This window comes from Poecile atricapillus, chromosome W (assembly GCF_030490865.1).
Source record: "Poecile atricapillus isolate bPoeAtr1 chromosome W, bPoeAtr1.hap1, whole genome shotgun sequence".
NCBI lineage: Eukaryota > Metazoa > Chordata > Aves > Passeriformes > Paridae > Poecile > Poecile atricapillus.
Genome location: NC_081288.1, coordinates 25,944,083 through 25,970,715, shown reverse-complemented (window position 1 = coordinate 25,970,715; position 26,633 = coordinate 25,944,083). Strand labels below are relative to the sequence as shown.

General features: G+C 48.2%; 1 protein-coding gene across 1 annotated transcript; it reads right to left on the bottom strand.

The window, feature by feature from the left end:
* Positions 1-305: 305 nt before the first annotated feature.
* Positions 306-17,724, bottom strand: LOC131591741 (cytohesin-4-like). Its single transcript, XM_058862757.1, has 13 exons — positions 17,610-17,724; positions 12,153-12,235; positions 9,721-9,821; positions 9,395-9,461; positions 6,894-7,012; positions 6,431-6,511; positions 5,663-5,775; positions 4,949-5,097; positions 3,871-3,982; positions 3,377-3,453; positions 2,946-3,017; positions 1,952-2,106; positions 306-1,626 (listed from the first exon to the last, which is right to left on the bottom strand). Exons 1-13 carry the CDS (start codon positions 17,626-17,628, stop codon positions 1,554-1,556), a joined length of 1,221 nt encoding a protein of 406 aa, XP_058718740.1. The 5' UTR covers positions 17,629-17,724; the 3' UTR covers positions 306-1,553.
* Between the last annotated feature and the right edge of the window lie 8,909 nt (positions 17,725-26,633).

Genomic DNA, 26,633 nt, shown 5'->3' with positions numbered 1-26,633 from the left:
TTGCCAAGGTAAGGGGCCATATTCTGACTTCTCTTCCACCTCTGGACATGAGCCTGCCTCTCTGCACTGAACCCAAAGCAGGAGTGAATGTGTGTGTGCAAGCACGCGTGCTCCAGAGCAGCGGGCAGCAAACTCACTCTCTATCACATCAGTAACAGAGATTCAGAGCAGGAGACATTTGCAGGCATGAGCAGAAGAAAACCTTCACGTTCCTTCTCCGGGGTGAGCGCATGCTTCAACTCTGAGATACGCTCCCTGCCTCTCGAAATTAATTCAACATTCCTGTGGCTTGGTGAAAAGAACCGGAATGAATAATGGGGCTGTGCTGGCCCTGCTGCAGATTGCCTGGTAGATACAGCCCTCTGCAGGAAGGAACAAGTCAAGAGACTGCAGAGGTGCTCAGGCTGCTCTGCTGGGCACAGGAACGTGATACTCTTATCTCACATCCTCTGACTTTATCACAAAAATGATCACATTACCCTGAGTCTGGGGCCTGTTTTAAGCACTTTTATTTCTCTCTTTACACAAGAGACAAAACCTCCAGACTCCAGATGATAGCATTGTATGAAGATGGGAATGGACGCCTGTGTGTGTGCATGTGTGTGTGTGTGCTGGCAGGGAGATACATGTACCTTCATTTTTTCATGCTGTCTGACTGCAAAACTTTCAGATACAAAACCCAGGCCTCTGAGCTGCTCAAGGAACCAACATTTGCTGGGGAGCCATCGGCCAGAAGGAGTGCTAGTGTCTGGGTTTCTTCCTTAAGGAAATCCGTGCTGGGCCATGAGTCTCAAAAAAGAGAGACAAAACACCCAGAGCTGCTTTCCTGGTCCCACAGCATCTCTATGCTCAGTTAGGCCTTACGTTGAATAGGGATCCAGTATCTTTAACTTTTTTTAATTTCTGACTCAGTTATAGAGCAGGGACTTCCCAGGACTACACTCCTCACTACAGGCTTTTAGCAAAGGGGAGAGAGGGATTTCTTCTGAACTGAGGGCTTCTTACCTTACCTTGACCTCTGGCTTCACAGTGAATTTCTAAATATCGGTGACCTCCACCCCACAACAACTACACATCTGTTCATGGAAGAGAAACCACTGGGGCCTTTCTGCTCTGCAACTGACTGGACCATGCTCAGCTGCTCCAAGAGAATCTACATGGTCCCTCACAGAAAAATACCCTGGCCTGGTGTGACAACAGGAGGGGCTGGAGACACTGTGCAGACATTCCTGTCTCCTCTCAAATCCTGTCCCACATCTCTGGGCCTATGTGGGAGAACCCAAAGGCCAGTTGCTGTTGAGTCTTTATGTTCGTACATGGGCAACCCCACACCCACAGCTCTGACAGTCCTCAGTGGATTGCACCCTGCGCCTCTGCCTTCAGCTTGGAAGGGGAAGAAGCAAAGAGGGTAAGCTGTCCTGTCAGTCATCTGCCTGCTAAGTGGGAGGCAGAGGGAACCTTAGCTCCCAAATTTCTTCACTGGAAGAGCCCAGTGTGAGAGGGAAGCTGTCCAGTAACCTACACCTTTCTGACACCGGTGGCCAGGTCATGGTTCAGTTTTTGCTGGCAATCTTTTTCTTACGGGCTGAGACCAAATCGTAGAAAGGATCCTGTGTGATGCTGGTCCTGGAAAGTAGAGGAAATGGGGGCAAAAGTAAGAGATTTAATGATGCAGAGCAGCACAGACAAACTAACTGAGGTTGTAGGGATACCACTTATCAAAATGTAGCACTGGAGATGTGCAGACTCACAGCAGAGAATTTAGCTGTGGCTAGAGATTCTCCAGAAGGGACCTTGAAACTCTTCAAAGTCAAGGGGTACCATAGCTGTCAGACTTTAAACATTTCTTTCCACCCCCACTCCCTTTTCAAGCTCTGATAGACAAATAAACTGTGTGACCATTTGTCCCTGGGGCTGAAAAAAGACAATTCAGGCCTCAAGTTCTCCTCACCGTATTGCCTCAATCCACTCATCACGCTCTGCTGGAGTGGCTGCTGAGATCTTGTAGGACTGATGCTTGCCTTCAACCACCTTCCCATCCCCATCTGTTTTGCAGGCTTTGATCTTCTGCCCTTTGCAGTTGGGATTGAAGAGTTCAAAGCAGTTCTGTCAGAAAGGAAACAAAATGGAGCAGTAGGATAAGACAGGGGGGACCAGGGAGACTGCTGCCTTCAACCATGGGTAACAGGCTCAGAGAGCTTCCAATGGGGAGGAGTGTCCAAAATGCAACAGACCCTGTATTTCCCCACCCCAAAAATCTCCTTATGAGTTAGATGACCTTCCTTCTTAGGTAAATATACCCCTCCTGTGAAGGATTGCACACTAAAACAGGCTTTATGGAGGGATGGAGCATCACCACTTACCAAAACACACTTTCTAGGATCTGTCACTCAGCTCCACTCATGCAAATCCCTCCCCTTTTTTAGAAGATGCAACATCCTCTTTTCTGCCTACCACACAGGTAGAAGGCACTTTTCCCAGAGCCATGACACATCAAAGAGTGGGTATCCACAAAAGACACACAGAAGAAATGTGTCACTTCCTGGGCAAGTTCCTTAGCACCAACAGTTCTGTTTAGTCTACATGTGCTGCAGCTCATTATGGAGAGTCCCGAGGAGAGAAATTAAACCCACATCTCCTGGTGCAAAATAAGTAGGAAGTCAGCTGTGTGCATTCATCTCTGCCCCCCTACACACAAGTACACCTGTGAAAACATAGAATACAGTCAGCCAAAGAACAGCTCTCTACTCACACCAAATATGTAAATTAAAAGCACGGCCATGTTTAGATGGCGGTACAAGGCAGTTTGCAACGGCACTTGCCCTCTGAGAAGCAAGTACAGTAGGAGCAATTTGTGTAGAGTAGGAATAATTCGTGTGCATCCTCTCTTCCCTCCAACCATCTCATAGCCTGTGTTGGCAGAGTGACAACCAGTGGACACTTACTGGCTTTTTGGGATCATCCACCTTCCGGACTGACAGATTCTCCAAAGGGATAATACCCAGAGGCTCTTTGTCCTGAAGGAAGGGAAACATGAATTAACACCCAACATGCTCCCCGAATCTATGCCACTGTTTAGAACCTCTCTAATTTCCCCTGTGTGGAGGTGACAAGGGCAGAGTAATGCCTCAGGAGACCCCTTCCATTGACACAATGGGGAGTTTAGTCAAGAGGAGACCAGAGCTGCAGTGTCCAGCCCCTCTCCTCCTCCAGACAGGAGGTGAGCAAAGAGCACAGGAGAGAGTGGAGGTGTGAGATCAGTCTGGGAGCACGGGGTAAAAGGGGGAGACTTGCCTCCTACCCTCTGCTCCTCCCTGGCCCCTCAGAGGCCCAAAACCACCCAGAACAGTTTCCCAACCATGAGTGAAGCCTTTACCGTGGTATATTCAAAGTAATACAGGCAGTTATCGGTCAGAATGAACCAGCGGCGTTTCCAGGTTTTCACACGTCCTCCTAAAGGCAGTGAGGTTCAGAAGCCATTAAGTCACACATTTTTCCATTCTTCCCCCAAGCTCCAGCCATGCACACACAGTCACACCCTCCCAGCTCTCCCTGCAGGTGAGCCCCAAGGAGACACCATGGGTACCACTGATGCGATGCCTTGTGATAGACACACACACGGAGCCAATTTTTTTCTGATGGGGCTGGGAATGGGGAGGGATATGTTTTTGAGTCTCTTTTTGAGCAGAGCCTGCAGGAGTTGTGACGAGGGAGCAGGCATCCAGTTTCAACAGCAGGTGTCAGCCTCAGCCCACCGCAGCAGACAGGAGCGAAGGACAGCGGAGATGATGGCAGGTTCCCAGGGGAGATTCGTGGTGGGAGGTAGGCAAACAGGGATGTCAGAGGAGCTAGGGGAGTCTTCCCCCTTACCTAGCTTCAGCAGCCAGCCTTCACGGTTAGGGTTGAAGAAAGTGTGGGTGAGATCGTTGCCATCATCCTCTGGTATGGAGAACGGCTCGTTCTTTATGCTCTCAAATAGATTCTGCCCCCCAGCATTGGTGGGGAAGGAGAGAGAGAGAAACCGAGAGAGAAAGAAAGGAAGAAAAATTGATTTCTGACAAAGCTTGTACACAACTATCCTAGGTCAATCTGGCCCATCACTCTGTTTTCACACTGGGGGTAAGTAGTCCCCAGTCTGCACCTCACAGGGTCTCCAGGGCAGTCACCAGCTCTTTTCTGCTTCTTGTGTCATAAAAAGGCTCTCAGTTTGGAAAACTGCAGCCATAAAATGGTGCTCTCATAGCAAGGCAAGCTGCAGTGACCAAGCCCAGCATGTCACAAGTGCTGTGGGTAGTATTAAGGCACTAGGATGGGACTCAACAAGGCAGAGATGCAGCCCCATTTAGAGCCCGGGTTGGTGGTGCCAAACGCTGCCGGGAAGTGGAATGTGGAGACCAGCACGTAGAGCTACATGGCCACAAGGAGGCACATTTCACAGAGCCAAAGGTTTGGCACTGAGGGGCACAAAGGCTGACATTCATATAAGAGCAGAGTGACAGGGAGGCAGGTTACTGGCTTCCAAAGGATACTGAAATGTTGTTCACATCATTGTATTTGCCATAATTTATTACACAAATCCAAGCCAAGGAAAAAAAAAAAAGAGACTACAGGCTCCTGCAACTTTCCTCAAATTGCCTGAAAGAAATGACACTCTGGAGAAAGATCTAAAGCCTCTACCCTGAGGGGATGCTGCTCAGCAAACCCAGGTGTGGGATGCAGGCATCCCCTTTGACACAAGACAGAAGTTATTCTGCCCAGGCTGCTTGGGTGAAGGCAGACACATACAGGCAGGCTGCCCACCTCCACCTTACCTCACAGGGCAGGTCCCATGCCTGCTGAGCCTTTGGAAAAATGCCAGCTGCAGCTTTACTAATGGATACATCCCCTCTCTCTGCACCTCTGCTTTTCAGTGGACCCCAGGGGATGAGAAAATGGGAATTCTTCTTACCTTTAAAAGCTCTTCTGGGAGGTCCCCTCCATTGTCAATGCCTCTGTTGATGGACACAAACCTTTCAAAGTGGGGTTTGTCTTTCACATTGGGGTTGTGCAGGCTGGTGTTAAGCATGATGATAGAGAAGGAGAGTACATAACAGGTATCTAGCAACGAGAAAGAAAATCAGGATGGGTGGCACTTGTCTTAGAGGGCAGATCAATGTACACCACAGGTGGCTTGGTTTCTAGTCACTGGAGAAGAGTCATCCTCTCATTTGTAGGAGAAGAAGGGGGATATTCCCTCTGCTAGGAGAAGGAGGGACACAGCTGTTTTCCTATGATGGAGGTGATTCCATGCCCTCAGGATAATGGGGCAAGTTGAGCAGATGCAGTCTAACAAGGGCTCTGCCAGCAGGAAAGTTTCTGCAGACCTACATCTGTCAGTGCTATCCCTGCTGTGATGAGGTAACACCTCATGTGGGGCTGGGAGCCCTTCTCCAGTCTGTTGCCCATCGGGAGGGCCTGGAGCACAGCAGCAAAAGGATGACTGAAGATGCTCAGTTTAATGAAAAGCTTCACAGGAACTGGGCTGCCTCCTTTAGCTTAAGGGGAAACACACTTCCAAGTGATGCTGCCTGTGCTTTGTGAATGGAAAAGGAAGGCTCCTCTCCCTAGCAAACAGCATAGCTCAGCTTTACAGGCCCACACTAGCCAGAGTCCCCAAAATTACCTGTGGACTGGAACACTCCCGGGTTACACTTGCAGTACCAGTTGGCGAAGGCCTCCATCATCCGGTCAATCTTCTGCGCCTCCCCAGGCAGCCGGAAACTCCAGAGGAACTGTCTGTCGGGAACAGGGGGTCAGAGCAGCAGTCAGATTGGGCCCAAGGGACATGGAGGCCTCCCCTCAACCCATGCAACACCATGAAGATAAGAGAAGTCATCTCATTGCACTGGGGAGACAATGCAGGGCATGGAGCAAGAGCTCTGCTCCTCTCTAGAAACTGCCTGGATACAGCAGCCTCAAATACCCTAAATGCAGGAAGTAGAGCTAAGCCTCCCAGAAATCACAGCTCTGCTTCCCTAATGAGAGCCCTGCAAGGCAGCAGGGAGCTTGGGAGAAAGACTCCTGCCAGGAGGTGGCCTGTAATGAAGCAAGGTGCCCTAAAACAGAGTGACTTTGTTATTGAGGTAATGGGCACTGAGGACAGATGTTTCCTGCTGCCAAAAATAACTTTTTTCATCCCCCCAGACACTGAAACTACAGTAACTTCTTTTCTGCACGTGGGCAATCCAATCAGGGGACCATAAAAATGTCTCCCACCCCCCTGAGAAATTGTTGACACCTCACAGAGTAACAGCCCTGGAGCCATCACACACAGCAGGGCCTTGGGAAGCTCCCGTTTCAGCCCAAGAGGACTTCCTGACCTTCCTGGCTGGTAAGACCTGGTGGCTGAGCAGGTTCCAGCACTGTCCCCTGCCCCAGCACACTCACTCACCTCAGTGCCTGCACCAGGTTGAGGTTGGCAAACTGGTGACACGCCACAAAGGCCTGGAGGATCTGAATGTTGGTGGGGTCCCTGGGAGAGGATAGAGGGAAAAGGTCAGAAGAGAGCTTTGACCCTGCTCAGTCTGGATGCTCCTTGCTGTGACAACACGCACCTGGCTCTGTGCCAGTCTCACTTCCACTCTGACCACAAAGAAGCCAAGGTGCACACTGCAGTCGGGGACGACTGATCCCATATATGTATGTATGTGTATATGTATGATCCCATACAGCCAGCCTTAGTCACACTCCAAAGACCCTCCCAGGGCTGTCGTGCCCACTCAGCCCGCTGTGGTTGGAGATATGTTCAGTCTTGGCACCTGGATGAGGTCTGCCACAGGTCATGCAAAATGGATAGTTCAGAGGGGCCAGGCAGGACAGGGCACCAAGGGGTCTCCTCCTGCTGGGTTACTCACCTCCCACCCAGGTAATCCCCAATGGCTGTCTTGTTCAGGCCTTCACCCTTGTGGAGGAAGCTGGCGATCTCCTGCAGGTCTGAGGACAATACCTGTTGCTCGATCAGGTACTGGATCCCCTGGGAAGGAGAAGCAAGACAGGGAAGTAGAACAGCCCTGTGGTCTAATGAGAAAGTAGAATCCCAACACTCTGATATCAGCCTTCCTTAGCTTTGATGGACTTGCTCCTTTGTTGCTCCCCAGCCCCTTTACGGGAGACCACAGCCATGGTCTCATCTTTATTCAATCCCTCTCCATCCACTATGGGTTGTCAGTCCCATTCTCATTTCATTCCTAGATTTGGATAAATGTTTCACTTGGATGGAAACTCAAACAAACAAAATAGGGCAATGTAGATTTAGAGTCCAAAAAGGAAAAGTCAAAATAATAAATTTTAATATTTTCAATCAAAATGTCTTGGTGTTCTGTTCCTAAATGTCTTTTTTATTTTTCCTAAATTAACTTAACTTAAAAGAAAAATTGTTTGTTTAAAAGGAGGCATAATAAAAAAAATGTACTCAGACAAAAATATGGGCTTGAGAGAACTTGAAGCAATTTTTTTCTAGATTTTTCTTCTATGCCACAGGACAGAGAAGTCTGCAATCTTTTCAGCTCCATCCCCCCTACACAATAAGGATGGAATATGCTTTTAAAGGAATATAGAGGTTGTGAGTTGGGTTGTGCAAAGAGTCAATATCCTATTTTAGAGAGAATTTAATGATTTTTAAAGCCAGAGAAAAAGCTGAGGCTTTTTTCAAAAGATTCTTGACAATATCTAACGATGCTGCAGTTCTCCAGACCATATGCAATTCTCCCTGCAATATCCAATAACGGAATGAAAATTGTTTTAGATCCATCAAAATGTTCGACTTCAATATAATTATTTCATTTTCCCTTGTAATATATATGAAACTATTTTTAAAATGCCCCAAAGAAAAAGCAGTCTTAAAAGAAGAAATCAAAATTTTGGTGAGATTTTTTCCACTCTATTTTACCTTCTTTTTCCCCAGATGGATTTTCAGTGAGATCAATTTAATTTTGAAAAGCATTGCAGTGATGATGGGGCCATATTTTCCAGAAGAAAATATTTCTCCCCAAAGGTTTTTATCAGCCAGATTCCTAACGCTTACTTCCCCTAGCCTCAGGAGCTTTCCATGGGATCTTGGAGATAGAACTCATTTATAAGTATCAGCATTGCATGGATGGAGTGCAACCTTAGAAAGGTGAGGCAGCAAAAATAAGAGGGTGCAAGAAGTTTCCTTGCATTGTAGTGCCTCCTACTCTATGGCATGCAGCAGGAGGGAGGCAATAATCAGAGATCTGCATTATATGGGCACACAGTATATAACATTTTGACCAGTCTGATTGGCACTGAACTCCTAAAGCTAAACTGCTTTAGGGTTTTCCTAAAGGGTTCGGTATTCCTGCACAGCATGGCAGAGAGAGATGCCTCAGGGGCTTCAAAGCAAGGTCAGACAGAAAGGCAAAATAAAACCACCTCTCACACAGGCTGTAAGTACTTATATCACTGCTCTGAGACAGCTCCCACTGGCAGAGGGATATCCAGGGGACTGGCAAACACTCCAGCTGGGGTGTGGACACTGGGGAGGGCATCTTGATGCTCTCAGTGGGGCACAGAGGAGGCATGAAAAGCTGTCATGTAGAGCTGCAGCCACCTGATGATATGTTAGCTGTGGTGGAGAGCTGATGATCAGCTATCGTTTGATCACAGCTTTGTGGTTTTCCTTGAAGAGCTCGAAAAAGTGTTCTGCCAGAGAGGAGGAAGGAAGAGGGAACTGTCTCTCTCACATCTTCTCTACTTCATCGCAATGGTTTTAGAGCTTTCTGCAGAAAGAGATGGTTTAAACCATCAAAATGGTTTAGAGCTTTCTGCTTTCTGCAGAGGGCTCAAGGCTATGGAATCTTGACACCACTGGTCAGAGCCCCAGAAATTGGGAAAGCTGTGTTTACTCCACAGTTCAACCAAAAATATTTCCAAAATGACAGAGGTATTTTGTTCTTTTCTGTTCAGAATGAGCCAAGGAACCTGACACGCTCTCAAAACTTCTCACCTTCCTTTTAGTTCATCCTCCTCTATCACACTATAGCAAGCTCCCAGCCTCTCACAGTCAAGAAGGGCTGTGCTGAAGGAAATTTGGCTCTCATGGCATGCTGGCAGTGTTAAACCATCCTCGTTTTACTTCTCTTAGGTTTGGGTTGAACTGTATGGCATGACCTCTAAGCCCATGATGGGGGGAAGCAACACAGCTTGATCATATCAGAAGACCTCAGTCAGGGGCAGGCTGGAGGCTGCTCCCAACAGGGGCCTCAGAGAGGCAGGAACCCATCCCCACAGTCCCCTGCCATGGTTCTTTTGACATCAGTGGCTGCAACTGGAACAGCAGCCAGCAGAGGCTCTTCCTCCCACCTTTATCCTCATAGGTGAAATGAACAGATCCTACCTTTTCAGGATCCATGTTGAATTTCTTCCGGCCCAGGGACAGAACTTTATCCCTCTGTGACAGCTTGCTGCAAACACAAAAAAGAAGGAAAAGTCAAACTTAGAATAAAGGACCACATCATTTCACTCACAAGGTGAGCTATCTCAAGGACAGGTGCCTGACTATCAAGAAATAATGAGAAATAAGAGGATAGAAGGGCATTTCCCTGCCCATTTCCCTCCTGGCCTCATTTCCCTGTCCTTGTTGTGAACAGAGTGCCATCAGTGCTTGTTTCCTCAACTTAAAAAGAGAGACTTTGTAAGCAAAGGAATATTCATTCCACTTGCCTGGTCTGCTCTCTGGGATTGTTGTCTGCCTCTTGCTTCTCCTCTGCTTGTTGGAAACACTCAATCTCTGCAAACACCTCTGCAATCTCCTCCTTCAGCTTCTGCAAAAGAAGTATCAGGAAGATGATGGCAAATGGAGGGAAAACCAGCAGACACTGTAAGGAAGCATAAGAGCATGTCTTACTTCTTCCCTCAGTCATAGGAAAAGGACAGGTCAGGTGGTCATGCCACCAAGGATGCCTGTGAAATGGGCACTGCTCTGGAATGACCCTGCTGGAGTCCAGATGAAAACAACTGGAAAGAGGGAAAGAAGGATGTTCTCATGCCTATTGTCAATCAGTGTGGCGAGTGTCAGAGACCTCACCCCACTGTTGATTTCAGTTCCTCAAACAATGTCAGATGCAAGAATCCTTCCATTGTGCCCATTCCTCTTGAGCTTTTATTTTGCATAGCCCTGCTACACATCCAGGAAAGGAGAAGTGGAACTGGTAACTGTGACATCAATATGAGCCCACAATGTGGCTGTATTGTGAAACACAAAAATTTTACTGTACCTGCCATTTAAATACCATTGAGCAGATAACTCTTCAGGTACAGAAAAAAAAAAAAAAAAAAAAAAAAAAAAAAAAAAAAAAAAAAGAGAGGAGGAGTAAAGGTAAAGTAGTTACTGCCAGATTTTAAAAAATCAATTGTGGAATTCACTTTCCTTTAGTCCCATGACAGACCATGGCTGCCTTGGCTGGATGTTCTGTGTTACCATGGAAATGAAGGTATCTGTATCTCCTTGCTTCCATCCTGCAGTTATGTTCCACCTCAAAGCCAAAGTGCATCACAACTGTCTTCCAGGAATCACCCAAATTCTTCCCCATACCAACCAGAACAGGCAGAAGGCTTATTTTATGACACATCCTTTTTCATCAAGGAATGAGGATGTGGATGGAGCACGTAATCAGATAGAGAAATTGAATTTCTGCAATACTCCATAATTTAAAAGAGTTTATGGGTTTCAGTTTTACTCTGGCCACCTTCTGTTGTGCTTCATTGGTCCCCAGAGCTGTGAGTGCTCTTACTAAGTTTTAGGTGTTGCACAAATGTAACAGAGCCACGATCTCAGCTCATTACTTTCAAATTATTATCAATTTTGTTATTTTATTTACTGCTCTCTTTTAACAGTGTTTCTTGCAAGCCAAGACTCATCCTCTCTTCTCCCTGCCCCCCCTTTCCCCAGATACATCCCCAAGTGTGTTTAAGGTACTGATAGATACGTTCTGAAAAAAATCCCCTGGGTAAAATGTCTCTTGTTCCATGGCACTCTTTTCACCTAAACTCACTCCACTGGACACTGTATACCCCATTGCTTAATGGCTTTAGGTCTTAAAACATGGGGTTGTGCAGTCTAGCAACCTTTCTCTGTCCATAGTGGGCAAAAAATTGTAGTATTCCTGTTCAAGTACCCTGCTCCTACAGTGCCCATCGCCTGTTCTGGAAACTGAAGAGAGACAAACTGCGCACAAGCAAATCCCAGGCACACACATTCATAATCTGTTTTGCAAGGGGGGACAAGAGACCATTCTGGTTTGCAGCAGAGAGAGGAGGTCTGGAAGCCTAAGAAGTAATTTGTAGATTGGCTTAATCCTTTACTCTATGCCAGGAAATATTGCAGCTATTCCCTAGGCATCTGGACAGCTTCATGTTGTGGAAAAATCAGTCCAAGCCCAATTATTCAGTGCTATAAGCTCTCTCAAATGGGAAACCACATTTCATGGTGGAGGCAGAACGGAATAAAAGGGCACTGCACCATGCAGGACTGTGACGCAGTCTTAGTGACTGATTTTGAATCTGTTATTTTCAGACATTTTAGGAGCTACTGGAGAAATGGTTGAGTCTGCTAAAAGGAAAGAAGAAAAGCAAGTTCAGCCACAGAAACTTGTGTGGAAGGTTCTGCCATGAGACCTCTTAGAAGGGACAGGATCCTTCATGCATGTTAGAGGTCCACACAGCAAACAAAAGTTTGATAAACACAGAGGGATGCTGCAGGTAACTAGGACTGATAATGCCATTAGCAGGTAATCAGTAATTATAAAGAATCATAAATGCTGAGCCAGATGCCTGCCAGCACAACTTAGTGAAGGCATTTCTTTAATCCTAAATATATGCAATCCCAGCTCAACATTGCTCATAATCTGACCAGCCTTTTTCAAATATCCCATTAGGGCAGCTGATGGCTCCTGCAGCTGAGAGTACCACAGGCTGGATGTACCCTGGTAGCAAACAGGCCAGGGCAGCCTGAAGTTTAAAACTGAAGTTGGATCATGACAGAGAAGATGTCTCCAGTGCAAGAGCACTTCTGCATGGCCTGGACTGTTATGCGAAGATGCTCCTTGGTGAATCAGATTTGAGAAGGCAGGCACAAGGGTCAGGATGCTCCTTACCTTAATGTCATCCAAAAGCTCCTGCTTGTGCTTCCTGATTGTCTCTATTTCAGCCTCTTCAGCCCCACTCAAGCCAGTTGATTCTGAAAGAATAAAGATTCCTGTGAAAACTCTACCGCAGCCAACATATAATGGAAAAAGCTGCCCAACCTCTCAGCACTTAACTTCTCCTAGGGTCATGCCACAACAACTCTGATTTCTGTGTTTCAGCATCTCTGTTCCCTGCTGTTGCAACCACTGCACCTCACCTTTGCCTTGCAAATGGTTCTCAGTCCAGAGTGCGCAGCACAGACCATACCCCCTCTCCTTGCAGCCAGAGGCTCTGCACAGCCCTCTCAGCTGACCCTGCAGACACCCACTGCCTATTCAGCCAATTCTGCTCACCCTGAGCACGGTGAAGAGGTCTCATTAAATGCTCTCTGGTGGTTGGTATGTCAGTCATCCTTAGGTACTGAAAATCTATGACCTAAATACTTCATCTACATGCAAACCTTCCAATAAAACCACTGGCTTCATGAATTGATCGGCCACAGCTAGAGTCAGAGAAAGCCGAGATTTTTCAAGTAGGAGGGCAGGATCTGGGGGATGAAAGCCTTGCTGAAAAATGTCTTTGGGCGGCTGTTGTTCTGTGAACAGCAGAAAACGCAGAAATTATGAGTAAGCTTCCTTGTAATGTACAGGAACTTAAACAAATAGCAGCAAAGCCAAGGCAACCACAATATGATTCATAAAAGACAAAAAAAAAATTGGGGTGACAGTGCTGCTGCTAAATATAATCCAGGAGAAACATAGCCTCTTCAGGAAGGAGAAGGAAAAGGCTGCAGCCCTAGAGAGGAGACAAAGCAGAAGGTGAGGCCCCAAGAAAAAAAGCAGAGCTTGCAGAAGGCTGAGAGCACTGGTGAACTTGCAGGCAGGGTCCTTGCTGCACCTAAACACTGCAAGATAAATCTTCCCAGGAAGCCAGGTCAAGTCACTGGATGCCCTGCTCCACTGTTTCATAAGACAAAATTTCCTGGGCCTCCTGTCTTCCCAGAAAAAGGGGAAGTAGCACCAGTTGCGTTGGAAATTCTCTTGGTGTGGATCTCACATGAAAAACAACTGCTATAAATATGAGTGGAAGAAAAAAAGGGAAGGAAGCAGCCATGACAGACAGAAGGAAAAGCGACAAGGGCAATCATCTTAGTATGCTTCTTTCCTGTCATGGCCACAACAGCTCAGAAAGACCTGCCTTCCCCCCATCCTCCTGGCTGGTTGGGTTTCCATCTGCTAAGTATTCTCCTGTTACTTTTCTCAGGCTGCAGCCTCTCTCCTGCCACTCTTCCTGATGGTTTCAAGCACTGCATTCCCTGGGGAGAGGCTGCTGAGTCTGTGGGAGTAAAGCACGAGGAGCCAGCATGAAGCCAGGCTGGGAAGGACCCACGTGCCCTCCCAGCCTCACAAGCAGCCCTTGTGAAGAGCACCAAGAAGCTGACTGATGGATGAAGCCAGTCAAGAGGGAAGGAAAAAGGCATCCAAAAGCTTGCAACAGCCAGATCTGTAGGTGAGGGGAAAACCAAAGCAGGCAGGAAGGCTAGCAAACAAAAACACAAACAAATGAAAAGTAACCACAAAGAAAACCAATCGAAAACATGCAGTGGCTCTGGTACTTGTTAGGTGTGTTGCTGACTTCCCTTTGAATGTCAGCCCTGTGTCTCTGAGCAGTGCCCGTGCCCTTTAGCTTAATTTATGTATCCTGCAGTTGTGGTGTCTGCCGGAGATCAGGCTGGCCTCTCAGTCTCTCCAGCTGTATCTCTCTCACTCCTGTCGGGGCTTGTAATTGTGGAATCACTGAGGTGACTCCTTGACAAATTACAACTAAGACCTTCTGCCCTGTATTTCTTTCCACAAAAGAGGACAACCCTGAGGAGCCTTGCCTTCCCCTGCCCCATCAGCAAACTCTGTGGTGTGGCTGGTTGCTTTGCTTCAGTTGTTCTGTGTCTACTAAAGCATCTCAAAAAGTCATGAGGCTCCCAGAGGACACCATCTCACCCACACGACCCCCAACAAGGCTGTAAACAACACAGTCCCCCTTCCTCCTGAACATCTGAATACCCCAACTCCCAACTCCCACCTGCCCAGTTTGTCAGAATAAGAAAAGTGTGGGAAGGATTGTGTGTGTGGGGAGGGCAGGGGAGAAGAAGAATGAGTCATGGAGAAGGGGAAGGAATCAAGGGTTAAAAAAGTAGGAAAGGGTGACACAGTTTGGAAAAAAATGGATGGATCAAACTTTTAGAGCAATTTAGACTGAGCTGCAGAGAGGGTCTTTGTCAGGTTTCCTATACAGCTTAAGTATTTGGTAGCTTTAGAAAATGGTCCATGCCTTGTCAAAGTCCTCAGTACCACCTGAGTTCTACTTCCCTCCAGGACTAGGTCAGCACACAGATGAAGCATAGCCCTGGTCACGGTTCTCTGCACAGGGGAAATTTCACCCTGAAGAAGAACACACCACAAAACCACCTGCAGGCTTCAGAAGGATGCTGTCAACCCAACCAACACTGAAGTTTTCCCATTCAGACACATAAAAAACAGCTTGTATCCTCTACAGAGAGGGCACTGGGCTGTTGTTTGGAATTTATTTTCTGGGAACAAATGTTGAAAAGAAAGTGCATCAGCATCACATTTGTGGGTCTTACACCTGCTCCTGAGGTTGTTTCCCCCTCTCAGTGCAGACCCAGATAAAAAGACTTGCCAGTTCCTCATGAACTGACCAGGATTGTATTTTCAGTGCTGTCACTCAAAAAAGGACACAGACTTCAATTCCAGTTGTGGTGGCTTATGCCTTCAGCCTCTCCATCCAGAGGGCAGGTTGGAATTGCCCAAACATCTGGGTACTTGTGTGGCCAGCAGAGAGTTCTGTGTTTTCTGATTTCACTTCCCATTGCAAAGGCTGCGCTGAACCACCCAGGTGCAAGGCTTTCAGTCCCATGGAAAATTATAGGAATAGGGAGGTGGCTTTTGAAGCACACAGGTAAGTGGGAAGTGACCACCCAGGAGAGCTGGAAGGATGAACTGCAGAAGCAGCAGGGGAGGGTTATGAAGAATGATTGCATCTGTGCCATTGCTGCAGAGCGGTGTGTTACACACCCACGGCAGGACAGCAAAGGTTCATCAGGCCCATCTGCAAGGCAATGGAGGACTTTCAGTGTCACTGCTAACGGGTTGGGGCACCTCCACCCACGGCAGCACAAAGGCAGAGCAGCCTGATGGGCAGCTTCTCTGGTAGAAAAAATTCACCCGAGATTCCTTTTCTTTTTTAATATGGCTGCTGTGTCATCTCCAGTACAGACCACACCTCCACAGCCAGGTACCAGTCTAGCAGCAGGGAGATGACAGAAAGCCTGCCAGTCCTCAATTCCCTCCAGTCATGTGTGTTTCCCTCCTGCAGCCACTCCACAGTTCTCTGCCAGCTGGTGTCAGAAGAAATTCAACATAAATCCCAACAGGTTTGATTTGCATGTTTCAGCTAAGAGGGGGTGGGAAAGCTGGGAAGAAGAATTTATGTTGTCCCACGTGGGAACACCCATCCTTCAGGATAGCTTCCCGTGGCTTTTGACTACAGCTCCTACCCCACACACCCCGGCACAGAATACCACAGTGTGCTCTCCCGTGTTTCACACATCCATCTCGAGGGCTTGGCACACCAGCTCTGTGGCCTCACTCAGACAATCCTGAGAGGGTTCTGAAGGAAGCTGGAAGAGGACACACACTGCAGGGAGAGCAGCCTCCCCAAGGCATCAAGCCTTACTTGCAAACAGATGTGTACAAAGCGGGACCATCATGTCACCAGGTTGGAGGGGCACCATAGAAGGTGTACACGCCTCACCTCTGACCTTCAGGACAATCGTGCCACAACTGAGCAATTCCAAATGCATTCAGTACTCTGCAGCTCACTGGAAAACTGTTTCTGGTGGCAACTCTCCAGGGAGTTCAGCACTAAACTAACCCACTTTCTCACCCAGTTGTGGAATGACAGGATGGGATTGAGCAAAATCATGGGTCAGAGCCAGCACATCTCTCCAGGCATTGCCTGTCTCCAGGTTCTGCCTCTACCAGAACTGTGCCTGAATAGGATCTCACTGTGCTACTGCAGTGTGTATACTTCCTTGAAAGTATGTTTGCTTGAATGTGTAACTTTCAAGACATAATTAACTCAGTAACACATAACTTGAGTGAATGACTGTGTCAGACCTCCAGTTAGGAGACCCTCAGTTTCTGTCGAAGGTACACCCCAAAATTAATAGCAAAATACGATGTATTCCTCCTCCTGCCCAGTCTGTCCTGCAGAAGCTTTGTCCACAGTTGCTTTCAGGTAGTGAGGGGTGGGTGATCAAAAGAGACCCATTTTCACCAACATTCAACACCAGTCAGCTGCTGGCAAGAACTCAGCTCCTACAGGTACCACCAATTTCCCTGGCCAGCAAGGCTGCTATGTGATTTGAGCACGCCTTTTCCTTGGCTACACACCTCAGAGCTAAAAAGTGCACAACAGTTGTTGAAACTGGGCTTTTTGCTTTCACTCTGTGCTCCATATCCTATACACAAAACTCTGAGGGGACAGAGGCAGAATGAGAAGAGACATTGCAAGGTGATCCTCTTCCTTCCTTTGTTCAGCCTGTTCCCACTCAGCTCTCCCTCTTTGCTGGCTATGCACACACACTCAGAGCTTCCTCAGCCAGAAGCTGGAAATGATCAGTCTGGTGGTGTGCCTTTCCATGCTGAATCCCAACCACTTTATCCAACACCTGCTAAAGCGGGAAATAAAACCTAAGATCTCTCTCTCAGTTCCTCAGATGTGGTTTATTTCCCCTCACCCACATCTGCCCACTGAGATTATGTCAGAGCCAGGCAGGCCCACCTGTAGATCACCTGGAGCTTCTAGAACCCTAACACAGCTGTTCACCTCTAACAGGGCCATAAGCAAGGGAGGCCCCAGCACCAAAAGCCGTGCAAGGGCGTCACAATGGGATACCCAACCGCACGAGAGGCTCCGCAAAACCAGCTCCTGGGATCTGTAGGGAAACACCACGGAGCAGCTGGCCAGAGCTGCAGGAAGAGCAGCCAAAGCCTACGAGCGCTCACCGCAGGTGTCACACACACCATGGATGCTGAGGAGTCAGCTCCCAGCTCAGTCCAGCACCGCTGGAATCAGAGCGGACACACTCTCAGCACAGAGGCCATTCAAACCCCCGGGGAAATTTCTCCCGGTGGGAAAGGAGAGCAAGTAAAAAGAAACCCATGCCTAATGCTGAACACTGACAAGCAATTAACTGGACCATCAGGGATCTTCCAACATGTCATTCCTCCAGCCAGCAGCAGCAGCACCCGCTCTGGCTGCTGGGACTTCATGGTGTGCTCTGCTCCATCAAACTGAGTGCACGGCCCTCACCCCAAAAAAGGCACACGGTGGTTGAGGCTTACCAGCAGGACAAAGGTCCATCCTGAAGAGCACGATATATTTTCAACACCAGTGGTTTTCCTCCTTGTATTCGGCTCGTTCAGATGCTTCACAGAACTGAAACAATTTGGAGCCGGCTAACAAGACCGCAGCAGCTTTTTGGGGCGGGTTTCCCTGCGACTCCTCCTTCCTCTCATCATCCTCTGCCCACCCCGATCGCATGTCACAAGCTTGCAGCAGTGCAGGAAACTCTGCATGTTTCGATGACTTAACAGGGGCTCATTGGCTACTTCTGAAATGCAAATGCACAAATGCATTTCCATTCCCAGCAGCTCTTTGGGAATCTCTATTTGAGGAAACTAAAATTAGTGGTGAGAGGCTTTTGTCTGAGATACTCAGAGGAGAGAGGAGGGGGAAAAGGAAGTTCTTGATTCAGAAAACCCATCTGATTGGGGAAGTGGTTTCATGTTAAAGGGAAGATTCTTAAGTGTTAAATCTGCAGCAGGTTGGGGTGGGGGCAGGGCATGAACACTCCAGAATTGGAGGATGGTCGATGGAGGGGAGAATAAAGTCATCAGACTCTTCTGCCTCGCTGGCTGCTCAGTGTCACTTTAAGTCTTGCTCCTCCTCCGACCCCCACAAACTTTTTCTTCTGGAACCTTGTAAGGATAGAGTGAACTAGGAAGAAATGCAGTCCTCTCTCAGGTTTAGCAATATTTCTGTTGGTGAGAGAGCTGGCATTAGCAGGACTTTTGAAGGCACTTGTGCTGCTCTGTTCTCCTGTAAGTCACAAAGGTGCTGTTTCTCCTCCCAGCCCTCCACACAGCTCCAGGAGGCCGTACATATCCCCTTAAATTGTTTTTTGGTTGCTGTGTGATTTATGTGGTAGAACTGTGTTGTAGGCAATGTGGGAAAAAAATCCCCATGCAGGAGAGGTCCATGTTAGAGACATAAGAAGTGATGATTGAATAAATAGCTCGAGGTGAAATTCAGAACAGGTGTAATGCCCAAGTGCTCTTGTCTCCTCTGGCAGGATTGAAGCAGTAGAGGGTTGGCCCCTTTCCATCCATGAACACTTTCCTCTGAAGCCCTCTCCATCCTCAGCTCCCCAGCCTGCTGCTGTACTGAGGGCAGGCCTTGAGCAGCACAGCAAAACAGGGCCAGACTTCTGTTTACCATCTCTCCCTGAGACAGCACGGTAGAGTTTCCAAGAGCATTGTTCACATAGAAAAATAAGAAAAGACCTTGTGGCTTGTTATGCAGTCGGAGCTTGCATCTGTGTACCCTCACCACCACATAGAAGAGGGTCCTGTGAGACTGAAGGTCCTTGACTTACTAGGAAGGGATGAGCTATTACCTTCCCATGTTCCCATTAACTGAGTCTGGTCTGAAGTCCTCTGGAGAGAATAACTGGTCCTTTAGAAGGCTTGATGTGAAAGGTAGGACCTGCCTGAACACTCTGGCTAGGGTCCCTTGCTCTAGGGCCATTCAGCCTCACCAGCAGAGACACAGATTGCCCTCCCTTCCCCCCAGTCTCTTGTGTTTGCTCCAACCTGTGGTTATGCTGTAAGTTCAGTGCTGTTATTGGAGAGGGCAAGAGCTCAGATGAACCTCAGGGAAGGGAAGGGAAGGGAGGGGAGGAGGGAGGGAAGGAGGGAGGGAGGGAGGGAGGGAGGGAGGGAGGGAGGGAGGGAGGGAGGGAGGGAGGGAGGGAGGGAGGGAGGGAGGAAGGGAGGGAGGAAGGAAGGAAGGAAGGAAGGAAGGAAGGAAGGAAGGAAGGAAGGAAGGAAGGAAGGAAGGAAGGAAGGAAGGAAGGAAGGAAGGAAGGAAGGAAGGAAGGAAGGAAGGAAGGAAGGAAGGAAGGAAGGAAGGAAGGAAGGAAGGAAGGAAGGAAGGAAGGAAGGAAGGAAGGAAGGAAGGGATTTGTGGGGTGGGAAAGGCCTGGATCGGCTCCCGCTGTGGCTTTTGAGGTTTTAGTGAATTAAAGCAACAAATTGTCCATTTGAGTGAAACCCAGCCTGCAAATCCCAGTCCTGGGGGATCCCGAGCCAAAATCCCAGCAGCAGAAAAATCAATTTTTTTTCGAGCAAATCCAACGAATTCTGGAGCTTTTCCCCTCCCCTTGGCAAAACCCTTTTCTCCCTGCTTTTATTTGGTTTCTTTTTTTGTGGCTCAGCTGTTCCCAATCTCTTTTCTGAGGGGTTGGGATGAGGAGATTGGGCCGGGATTTAGGGAGAGAGGGACGTGCTCCCTGCCAGGTTTTTTCTGGGAAAAAAAACCTGGAATTCAAAGGTAAAATCTGGTATTTTGATAATGAAAGCGCAGCCCTTTTCCAGAGAATTCCTCCGGCCTAATTGGATCTGCTTTCCCTGTTGCCGTGCGCTCTTTGTTTGGTTATTTATGGAAAACATCTGTCCGAGGCCTGGTGGCTCCCTGAGCTGGGAATTCAGGGAAAATCTTGGGAATTTTCTTGGGGAAAAACATCCAAATCCCGGGCACCCTCTGGGGGGGACAGGAGCCCCCAGCAGGGCAGGGAAAAACCCCAATTCTGTGGGAAAAAGATGGAATTTTCTGGGCTGGAAAAGAAATTTTCCTCTCCCCCAAGCGGTGCTGGGATAAAGGCAGGGATGGATTTTCCAGGTGAAAAACGGGATCGGTCCCAGCACTGCCTCAGCTGTGATTAATCTGGGTAATTAATCCAATTAATGAATTAGTTCATCCCGGGGGTGGGACACGGGGGAGGCTGAGCTCTTCCAGGCCGGTGGCGTCATGGCTTTGGAGGTTTCCATCCTCTCCAGAGGATTTCATGGATCTGGGGAAGTTTTTCCTCCCTTTTCCCACTCCCGGGCTGGAGCTGAGGGAATTGGAGCCGAATTCCAGAGGGAATCTCCCGATTCCTGGGATCCGGCCCCAGCTGAGGGCACAGCCCAGCTGCAAATCCCGGGATTTGCGGGCTGGGAAAGGGCCGGGATCCCTGGAATTCCCAGGATTTGGGGTTCAGCGGTGGCAGCTGGAAATCAGCTGGATCCTACCTGGCGCAATCCCGGGAATTCCTCCTCCCTGCGCCTGGCACAGCCCGAGATCCCAAACCCCGCTGGCTTTTCGGGGAATTTTTGGAAGTCCAAAGAAGCCATGTCCAAATGCTGGGAGGAATTTCAATGGATTTTCCCCATTTCACTGGGAATTTCTCTGGATTTCCCGTTTCACTGGGAATTTCACTGATTTCCCCCATTTCAGAGGGAATTTCAATGGATTTCCCCCCGGTTGCAGCAGGAATCTCTTCCCCTCCCCTCTCCCGTTCCATCCTCCCTTTCCCTCTGTCCCAAGGTCCCCAATTCCCTTTTCCTGTCTCCTCTCCCCATTTTCCCGGGATCCTGATGGCATTCCCGGGGCTGTATCCATGCCTTTGTGCTCAGGCCGAGCTTCCCGAGCTGGCGCCGCTGGGAACAGCAGCTCCAAGGGCTTTGGCAGCATCCAATTTGGGATGAGAACCCCAAATTCTGGGACTGGAACCCCAAAAATTTGGGCCGAGAACCCCAAAAATTTGGGATGAGAAGGGTTAGGTTAGGAACCCCAAAAATTTGGGCCTGGAACCCCAAAAATTTGGCTCAAACCCCCCCAAAAAACTACAGAGTCTAGGACCCCGAAACCCCGTGTCTAGAACCCCAACTTCTGAGCCCAGAACCCCGAAACCCGAGTCGAGAAACTGGAAACCTGAGTCTGGAACCTCAAAATGCTGTGTCTGGAACCCCAGAACTCTGAGTCTAGAAGCAAAAAACCTGAGTTTGTAACCTCGAAAATTCTGTGTCTAAAAGCCCAAAAATTTGGGATGAGGAGGGTGAGGGTAGGAACCCAAAACTTTGGGCCTGGAACCCCCAAAAATTGGGATGAGAACCCCAAAAATTTGCAATGAGAAGGGTTCGAGTAGGATGCCCAAAAATTTGGGATGAGAACACCAAAAATTTGGGATGAGAAACCCAAAAATTTGGGATGAGAAGGGTTAGGGTAGGAACCCCAAAAATTTGGGCCTAGAACTCCAAAGAATTGGGCCTGGAACCACAAAAAATGAAGATAAAAACCCCAAAAATTTGGGCTTGGAACCCCAAAAAATTTGGGATGAGAAGGGTTAGGGTAGGAACCCTAAAATTTAGGCCTGGAACCCCAAAAATTTGGGCCGAGAACCCTAAAAATTTGGGATGAGAACCCCAAAAATTTGGGCCTGGAACCCCAAAAAATTGGGATGCGAACCCCAAAAATTTGGGATGCCTGGAACCCCCAAAATTTAAGATAAAAACACCAAAAATTTAAGTTAGGAACCCCAAAAAACTTGGCCTGGACTCCCCCCCCCAAAACTACAGAGTCTAGAACCCAAACACCGAGTCTGGAACCCGAACCTAGAACCCCAAAAACCGAACCTAGAACCCAAAGTTCCGAGTCTAGAACCCCAAAGTTCTGAACCTAGAACCCCAAGTTCCGAGTCTAGAACCCGAACCTAGAACCCCAAGTCCCGAGTCTAGAACCCTAGAACCCGAACCTAGAACCCAAAGTTCCGAGTCTAGAACCCGAACCTAGAACCCCAAAATCCGAGTCTAGAACCCTAGAACCCGAACCTAGAACCCCAAGTTCCGAGTCTAGAACCCTCGACCCCGAACCTAGAACCCTAAGTTCTGAGTCTAGAACCCGAACCTAGAACCCAAAACCTGAGTCTAGAACCCCAAGTCCCGAGTCTAGAAACCCGAACCTAGAACCCCAAAATCCGAGTCTAGAACCCGAACCTAGAACCCCAAGTTCCTAGTCTAGAACCCCAAAATCCGAGTCTAGAACCCTAGAACCCGAACCTAGAACCCCAAAATCCGAGTCTAGAACCCGAACCTAGAACCCCAAGTTCCGAGTCTAGAACCCTAGAACCCGAACCTAGAACCCCAAAATCCGAGTCTAGAACCCGAACCTAGAACCCCAGAATCCGAGTCTAGAACCCCAAAATCCGAGTCTAGAACCCTAGAACCCGAACCTAGAACCCCAAAATCCGAGTCTAGAACCCGAACCTAGAACCCCAAAATCCGAGTCTAGAACCCCAAAATCCGAGTCTAGAACCCTAGAACCCGAACCTAGAACCCCAAAATCCGAGTCTAGAACCCGAACCTAGAACCCCAAGTTCTGAGTCTAGAACTCGAACCTAGAACCCCATGTTCCGAGTCTAGAACCCCAAGTCCCGAGTCTAGTAACCCGAACCTAGAACCCAAAGTTCTGAGTCTAGAACCCTAAAGTTCTGAGTCTAGAACCCCAAAGTTCTGAGTCTGGAACCCCAAAACCCGAGTCTAGAACACGAACCTAGAACCCTAAGTTCTGAGTCTAGAACCCCAAAACCCGAGTCTGAAACCCCAAAACCTGAGAATGGAACCTCGAAAATTCTGAGTCTGGAACCTCAAAATGCTGTGTCTGGAACCTCAGAACTCCGAGTCTAGAACCAAAAAACTGAGAATGTAACCTCGAAAATTCTGTGTGTAAAAGCCCAAAAATTTGGGATGAGGAGGGTGAGGGTAGGAACCCAAAAAATTGGACCTGGAACCCCAAAAAATTGGGATGAGAACCCCAAAAAATTTGGGATGAGAACCCCAAAAATTTGGGATGAGAAGGGTTAGGGTAGAGAACCCCAAACATTTGTGATGCGAACTCCAAAAATTTGGGCCTGGAACCCCAAAAATTTGGGATGAGAAGGGTTAGGGTAGGAACCCCAAAAATTTTGGGCCTGGAACCTCTAAACAGAGTCTAGAACCCCAAAAAGCAGGGAAGGAAGGAAGGAAGGGAAGGAAGGAAGGAAGGGAAGGAAGGGAAGGGAAGGGAAGGGAAGGGAAGGGAAGGGAAGGGAAGGGAAGGGAAGGGAAGGGAAGGGAAGGGAAGGGAAGGGAAGGGAAGGGAAGGGAAGGGAAGGGAAGGGAAGGGAAGGGAAGGGAAGGGAAGGGAAGGGAAGGGAAGGGAAGGGAAGGGAAGGGAAGGGAAGGGAAGGGAAGGGAAGGGAAGGGAAGGGAAGGGAAGGGAAGGGAAGGGAAGGGAAGGGAAGGGAAGGGAAGGGAAGGGAAGGGAAGGGAAGGGAAGGGAAGGGAAGGGAAGGGAAGGGAAGGGAAGGGAAGGGAAGGGAAGGGAAGGGAAGGGAAGGGAAGGGAGGGGAGGGGAGGGGAGGGGAGGGGAGGGGAGGAAGGAAGGAAGGAAGGAAGGAAGGAAGGAAGGAAGGAAGGAAGGAAGGAAGGAAGGAAGGAAGGAAGGAAGGAAGGAAGGAAGGAAGGAAGGAAGGAAGGAAGGAAGGAAGGAAGGAAGGAAGGAAGGAAGGAAGGAAGGAAGGAAGGAAGGAAGGAAGGAAGGAAGGAAGGAAGGAAGGAAGGAAGGAAGGAAGGAAGGAAGGAAGGAAGGAAGGAAGGAAGGAAGGAAGGAAGGAAGGAAGGAAGGAAGGAAGGAAGGACAAGAACAAATGAAAATTAATTACACCCTTGGAATATAGGAACATCAAATGTATCCTAGGGGAAATAAGGTTTAAATGCTGTTTTTACAGCACAGTGTGGTCAGGGTTGCCCATAGCACATGGTTCACAGCATGTGGGTTCTCCCACAGGTGCTGTCAGGAAGGCCAGTGTGTGCAATGAGGGCATCCAGGCTGGTCCACTCTTCTCACCTCATCAAGCATGAGCAGATTAGGCAGATCCATACTCCAGGCATTACTCCCTGTGCCTCCTGTGCCAGGGGCCAGTTTTTCTCCCCAGATGCTCCCTGACTGCACACAAAAACTTAAATTTGAGCTGGAAATATCCGTTGTTCTGGAGGTCATGATGGAAAAATATCAAACCAACAACGTGTGTGCACTTTTCTGCTGCTTGGTACGGGCTTAAAATAATTGCGTAAATAAAAAGGACATATAAATATTTTCTACTGCTTTCAAGGGGATAAAGGCAGGGACAAAGTGTCATGTATTTCTCTGTACTGAACATATCAACTGTATTCCCACAAGTCTCCACAGAGCGACAAAGTACAGGTCTGTTCAAATTCAATAGCCCCTTCAGGAGGCTTAGGCTGCCATTCAGTTTGGGCTTAGGGACTGGAGTCTATTTTAAAGGTGGAAAGACAGTGATTATAAAAGGCAATAGGCAAGAAGAAACCCTCTTATAAAGATTACAGAAGGGTCACTTGGAGTCTGATAAACTTGAATGAAGAGCCAGAGGGATATTTTTTGTTAGACTTGAAAGTGCAGCAAGACTGAAGCTTTATGCCTCTGAAATAAAATGGCAGAAGGGAAGCACCAGATTTTACTTTGGTAGTTCAGGAAATATTAGTCTTGTAAAACAGAGTAGCTATAGATTTTCTTAGTACTCTAAACAGCTTTTTTCACTTCCCTGGTGCAGCCTTCCTAGAAGACATCATCGCTTATGAGTAAAGATATGTATTAGATCTGTATTTACGAAACACAGTGTATCTAACATCTGATAATGTATCAAGAGTGCTAGCAGGGAGGGGAATCAAGTCATGCAGCTGGCACTCAAGCTTGAATTTACACATATAATCTCTAGTCCATTTTACCTTTCTTCTACAACAGGCAGGTGAGAAATGTTGTTCAACTGTCTAAGCACCTTGTGGGAAAGAATGCACAGTCAGATATTGATCTGTATTTATTGCCATTAAAGTGGCACACTGGTATCAGCAAGATGTGGGTTGTCACTGGCTGAGAGTAAAATGTCTCTGGGAATGGAAACCCACATCAGCATCACTGGGGACCTGCAGAAGTACAGAGACACAGATAAGCCCAAGCCACAAAAACCCGGTATGATTTAGTGTCTGTGAAGAATTTCTTGACTGAGGGAAGTGCAAGTATGAAACAACCATCACAGAGAACTTGAAGCCCAAAGTTCCATCCTCTTCTGTTTACCCAGATCCATAAGGAAAAAGATGAGGAGGAGGAGTAGGTGAACATCTTTGAGTGCTCCAGGTAGGAAGATGGCAGCGGCCCTGCTGTTTTAGCCCAAAGTGGAAAGGCTGAGAGCAGTCACACTCTGAAGACAGAGAAGCCCCCATGACATGAAGTCAGGAATGGACCACGTGCCCCTGATTTCAGTAGGGCTGGTCTCCAGAACAGCCTATGAGTAAGACAGGTGCAAGACTAAGTAGGCATCTTTTGCAAGATGAGTTGCTTATGATGGATGTAAATTCAGGTAGCTTGTCTTCAGTGAGGCTGGATTGGAAACTTCACTTTTTCTAAGCTTTTGTTTGATAGACCAGATTTAGGCTGGAGAAGAGAGCCCCATCAGAAAACAGACCCTGAATGAAACAACTCCACAGCCTCTCTAAGAAGGACTGCAGAACATCATTGCCCACTTCAGCTATGAGCTGAGCTCTTGAGTCAGGACAGGCTTTTCAAGCACCTGTGGCAGTCTGAGAAACTGCAGCAGTGGAGGGGGGAGGGGAACAGCAACGGGGAGGAGTGGGAATTTTGGAAAAGAGAAGCAGCAAAGCAAGAACTAAAAGCAGGAGACAGATGGTATGAAGCTGTGTCAAAGGGGAAGTGGGAAGGTGCAAAAGGGGAATATAGGAAGTGGGGACAGTTTGCAGCCCAGTCAGGCTGAAGCAAATTAATGTTTACCCTGGTAGGCACCCAATTCACAGAGAAAAGTTCTCGTGGCCACTTAGGACTGCCTGAGAGAGAGGCCACATCAAAAAATCCAGGGTGATGAGAAGGCATGCTGTGACCATGTCCTGTGTGTGCCAAGAAATGAGCCCTGTGCTGCCTCCATGAAAGAATTCTCCCTGCTATTCTGTCTGTGCTGAAGGACAAGCCTCCTGCTCAGCTCCTGCCCTCCTGTACAGGGCTGTGATGTGCAAGCATCACTTCTGAAAGAGTCCACTGACTTTCATTATACTTGAGGGGGCAGAACACCACAGAAAGAGAGGGAGGGATAGGTGGTCCTCACTGCTTTGGATCCTGGTGGGGGAAATGCAGTATCATGCATTTCATCCCTGCTCTGCAGTCTCACATGGGTGCCATGCAAACCTGGGTGGCTCTGAGGT

Excerpts from the sequence above, each read along its gene's own strand:
- LOC131591741 (XM_058862757.1), bottom strand. Across the intron at positions 7,013-9,394 it reads TCAACATGGATCCTGAAAAG|GGGATCCAGTACCTGATCGA; the intron begins GTAGGATCTGTT and ends TCTCCTTCCCAG. Across the intron at positions 6,512-6,893 it reads GGGGATTACCTGGGTGGGAG|GGACCCCACCAACATTCAGA; the intron begins GTGAGTAACCCA and ends ATCCTCTCCCAG.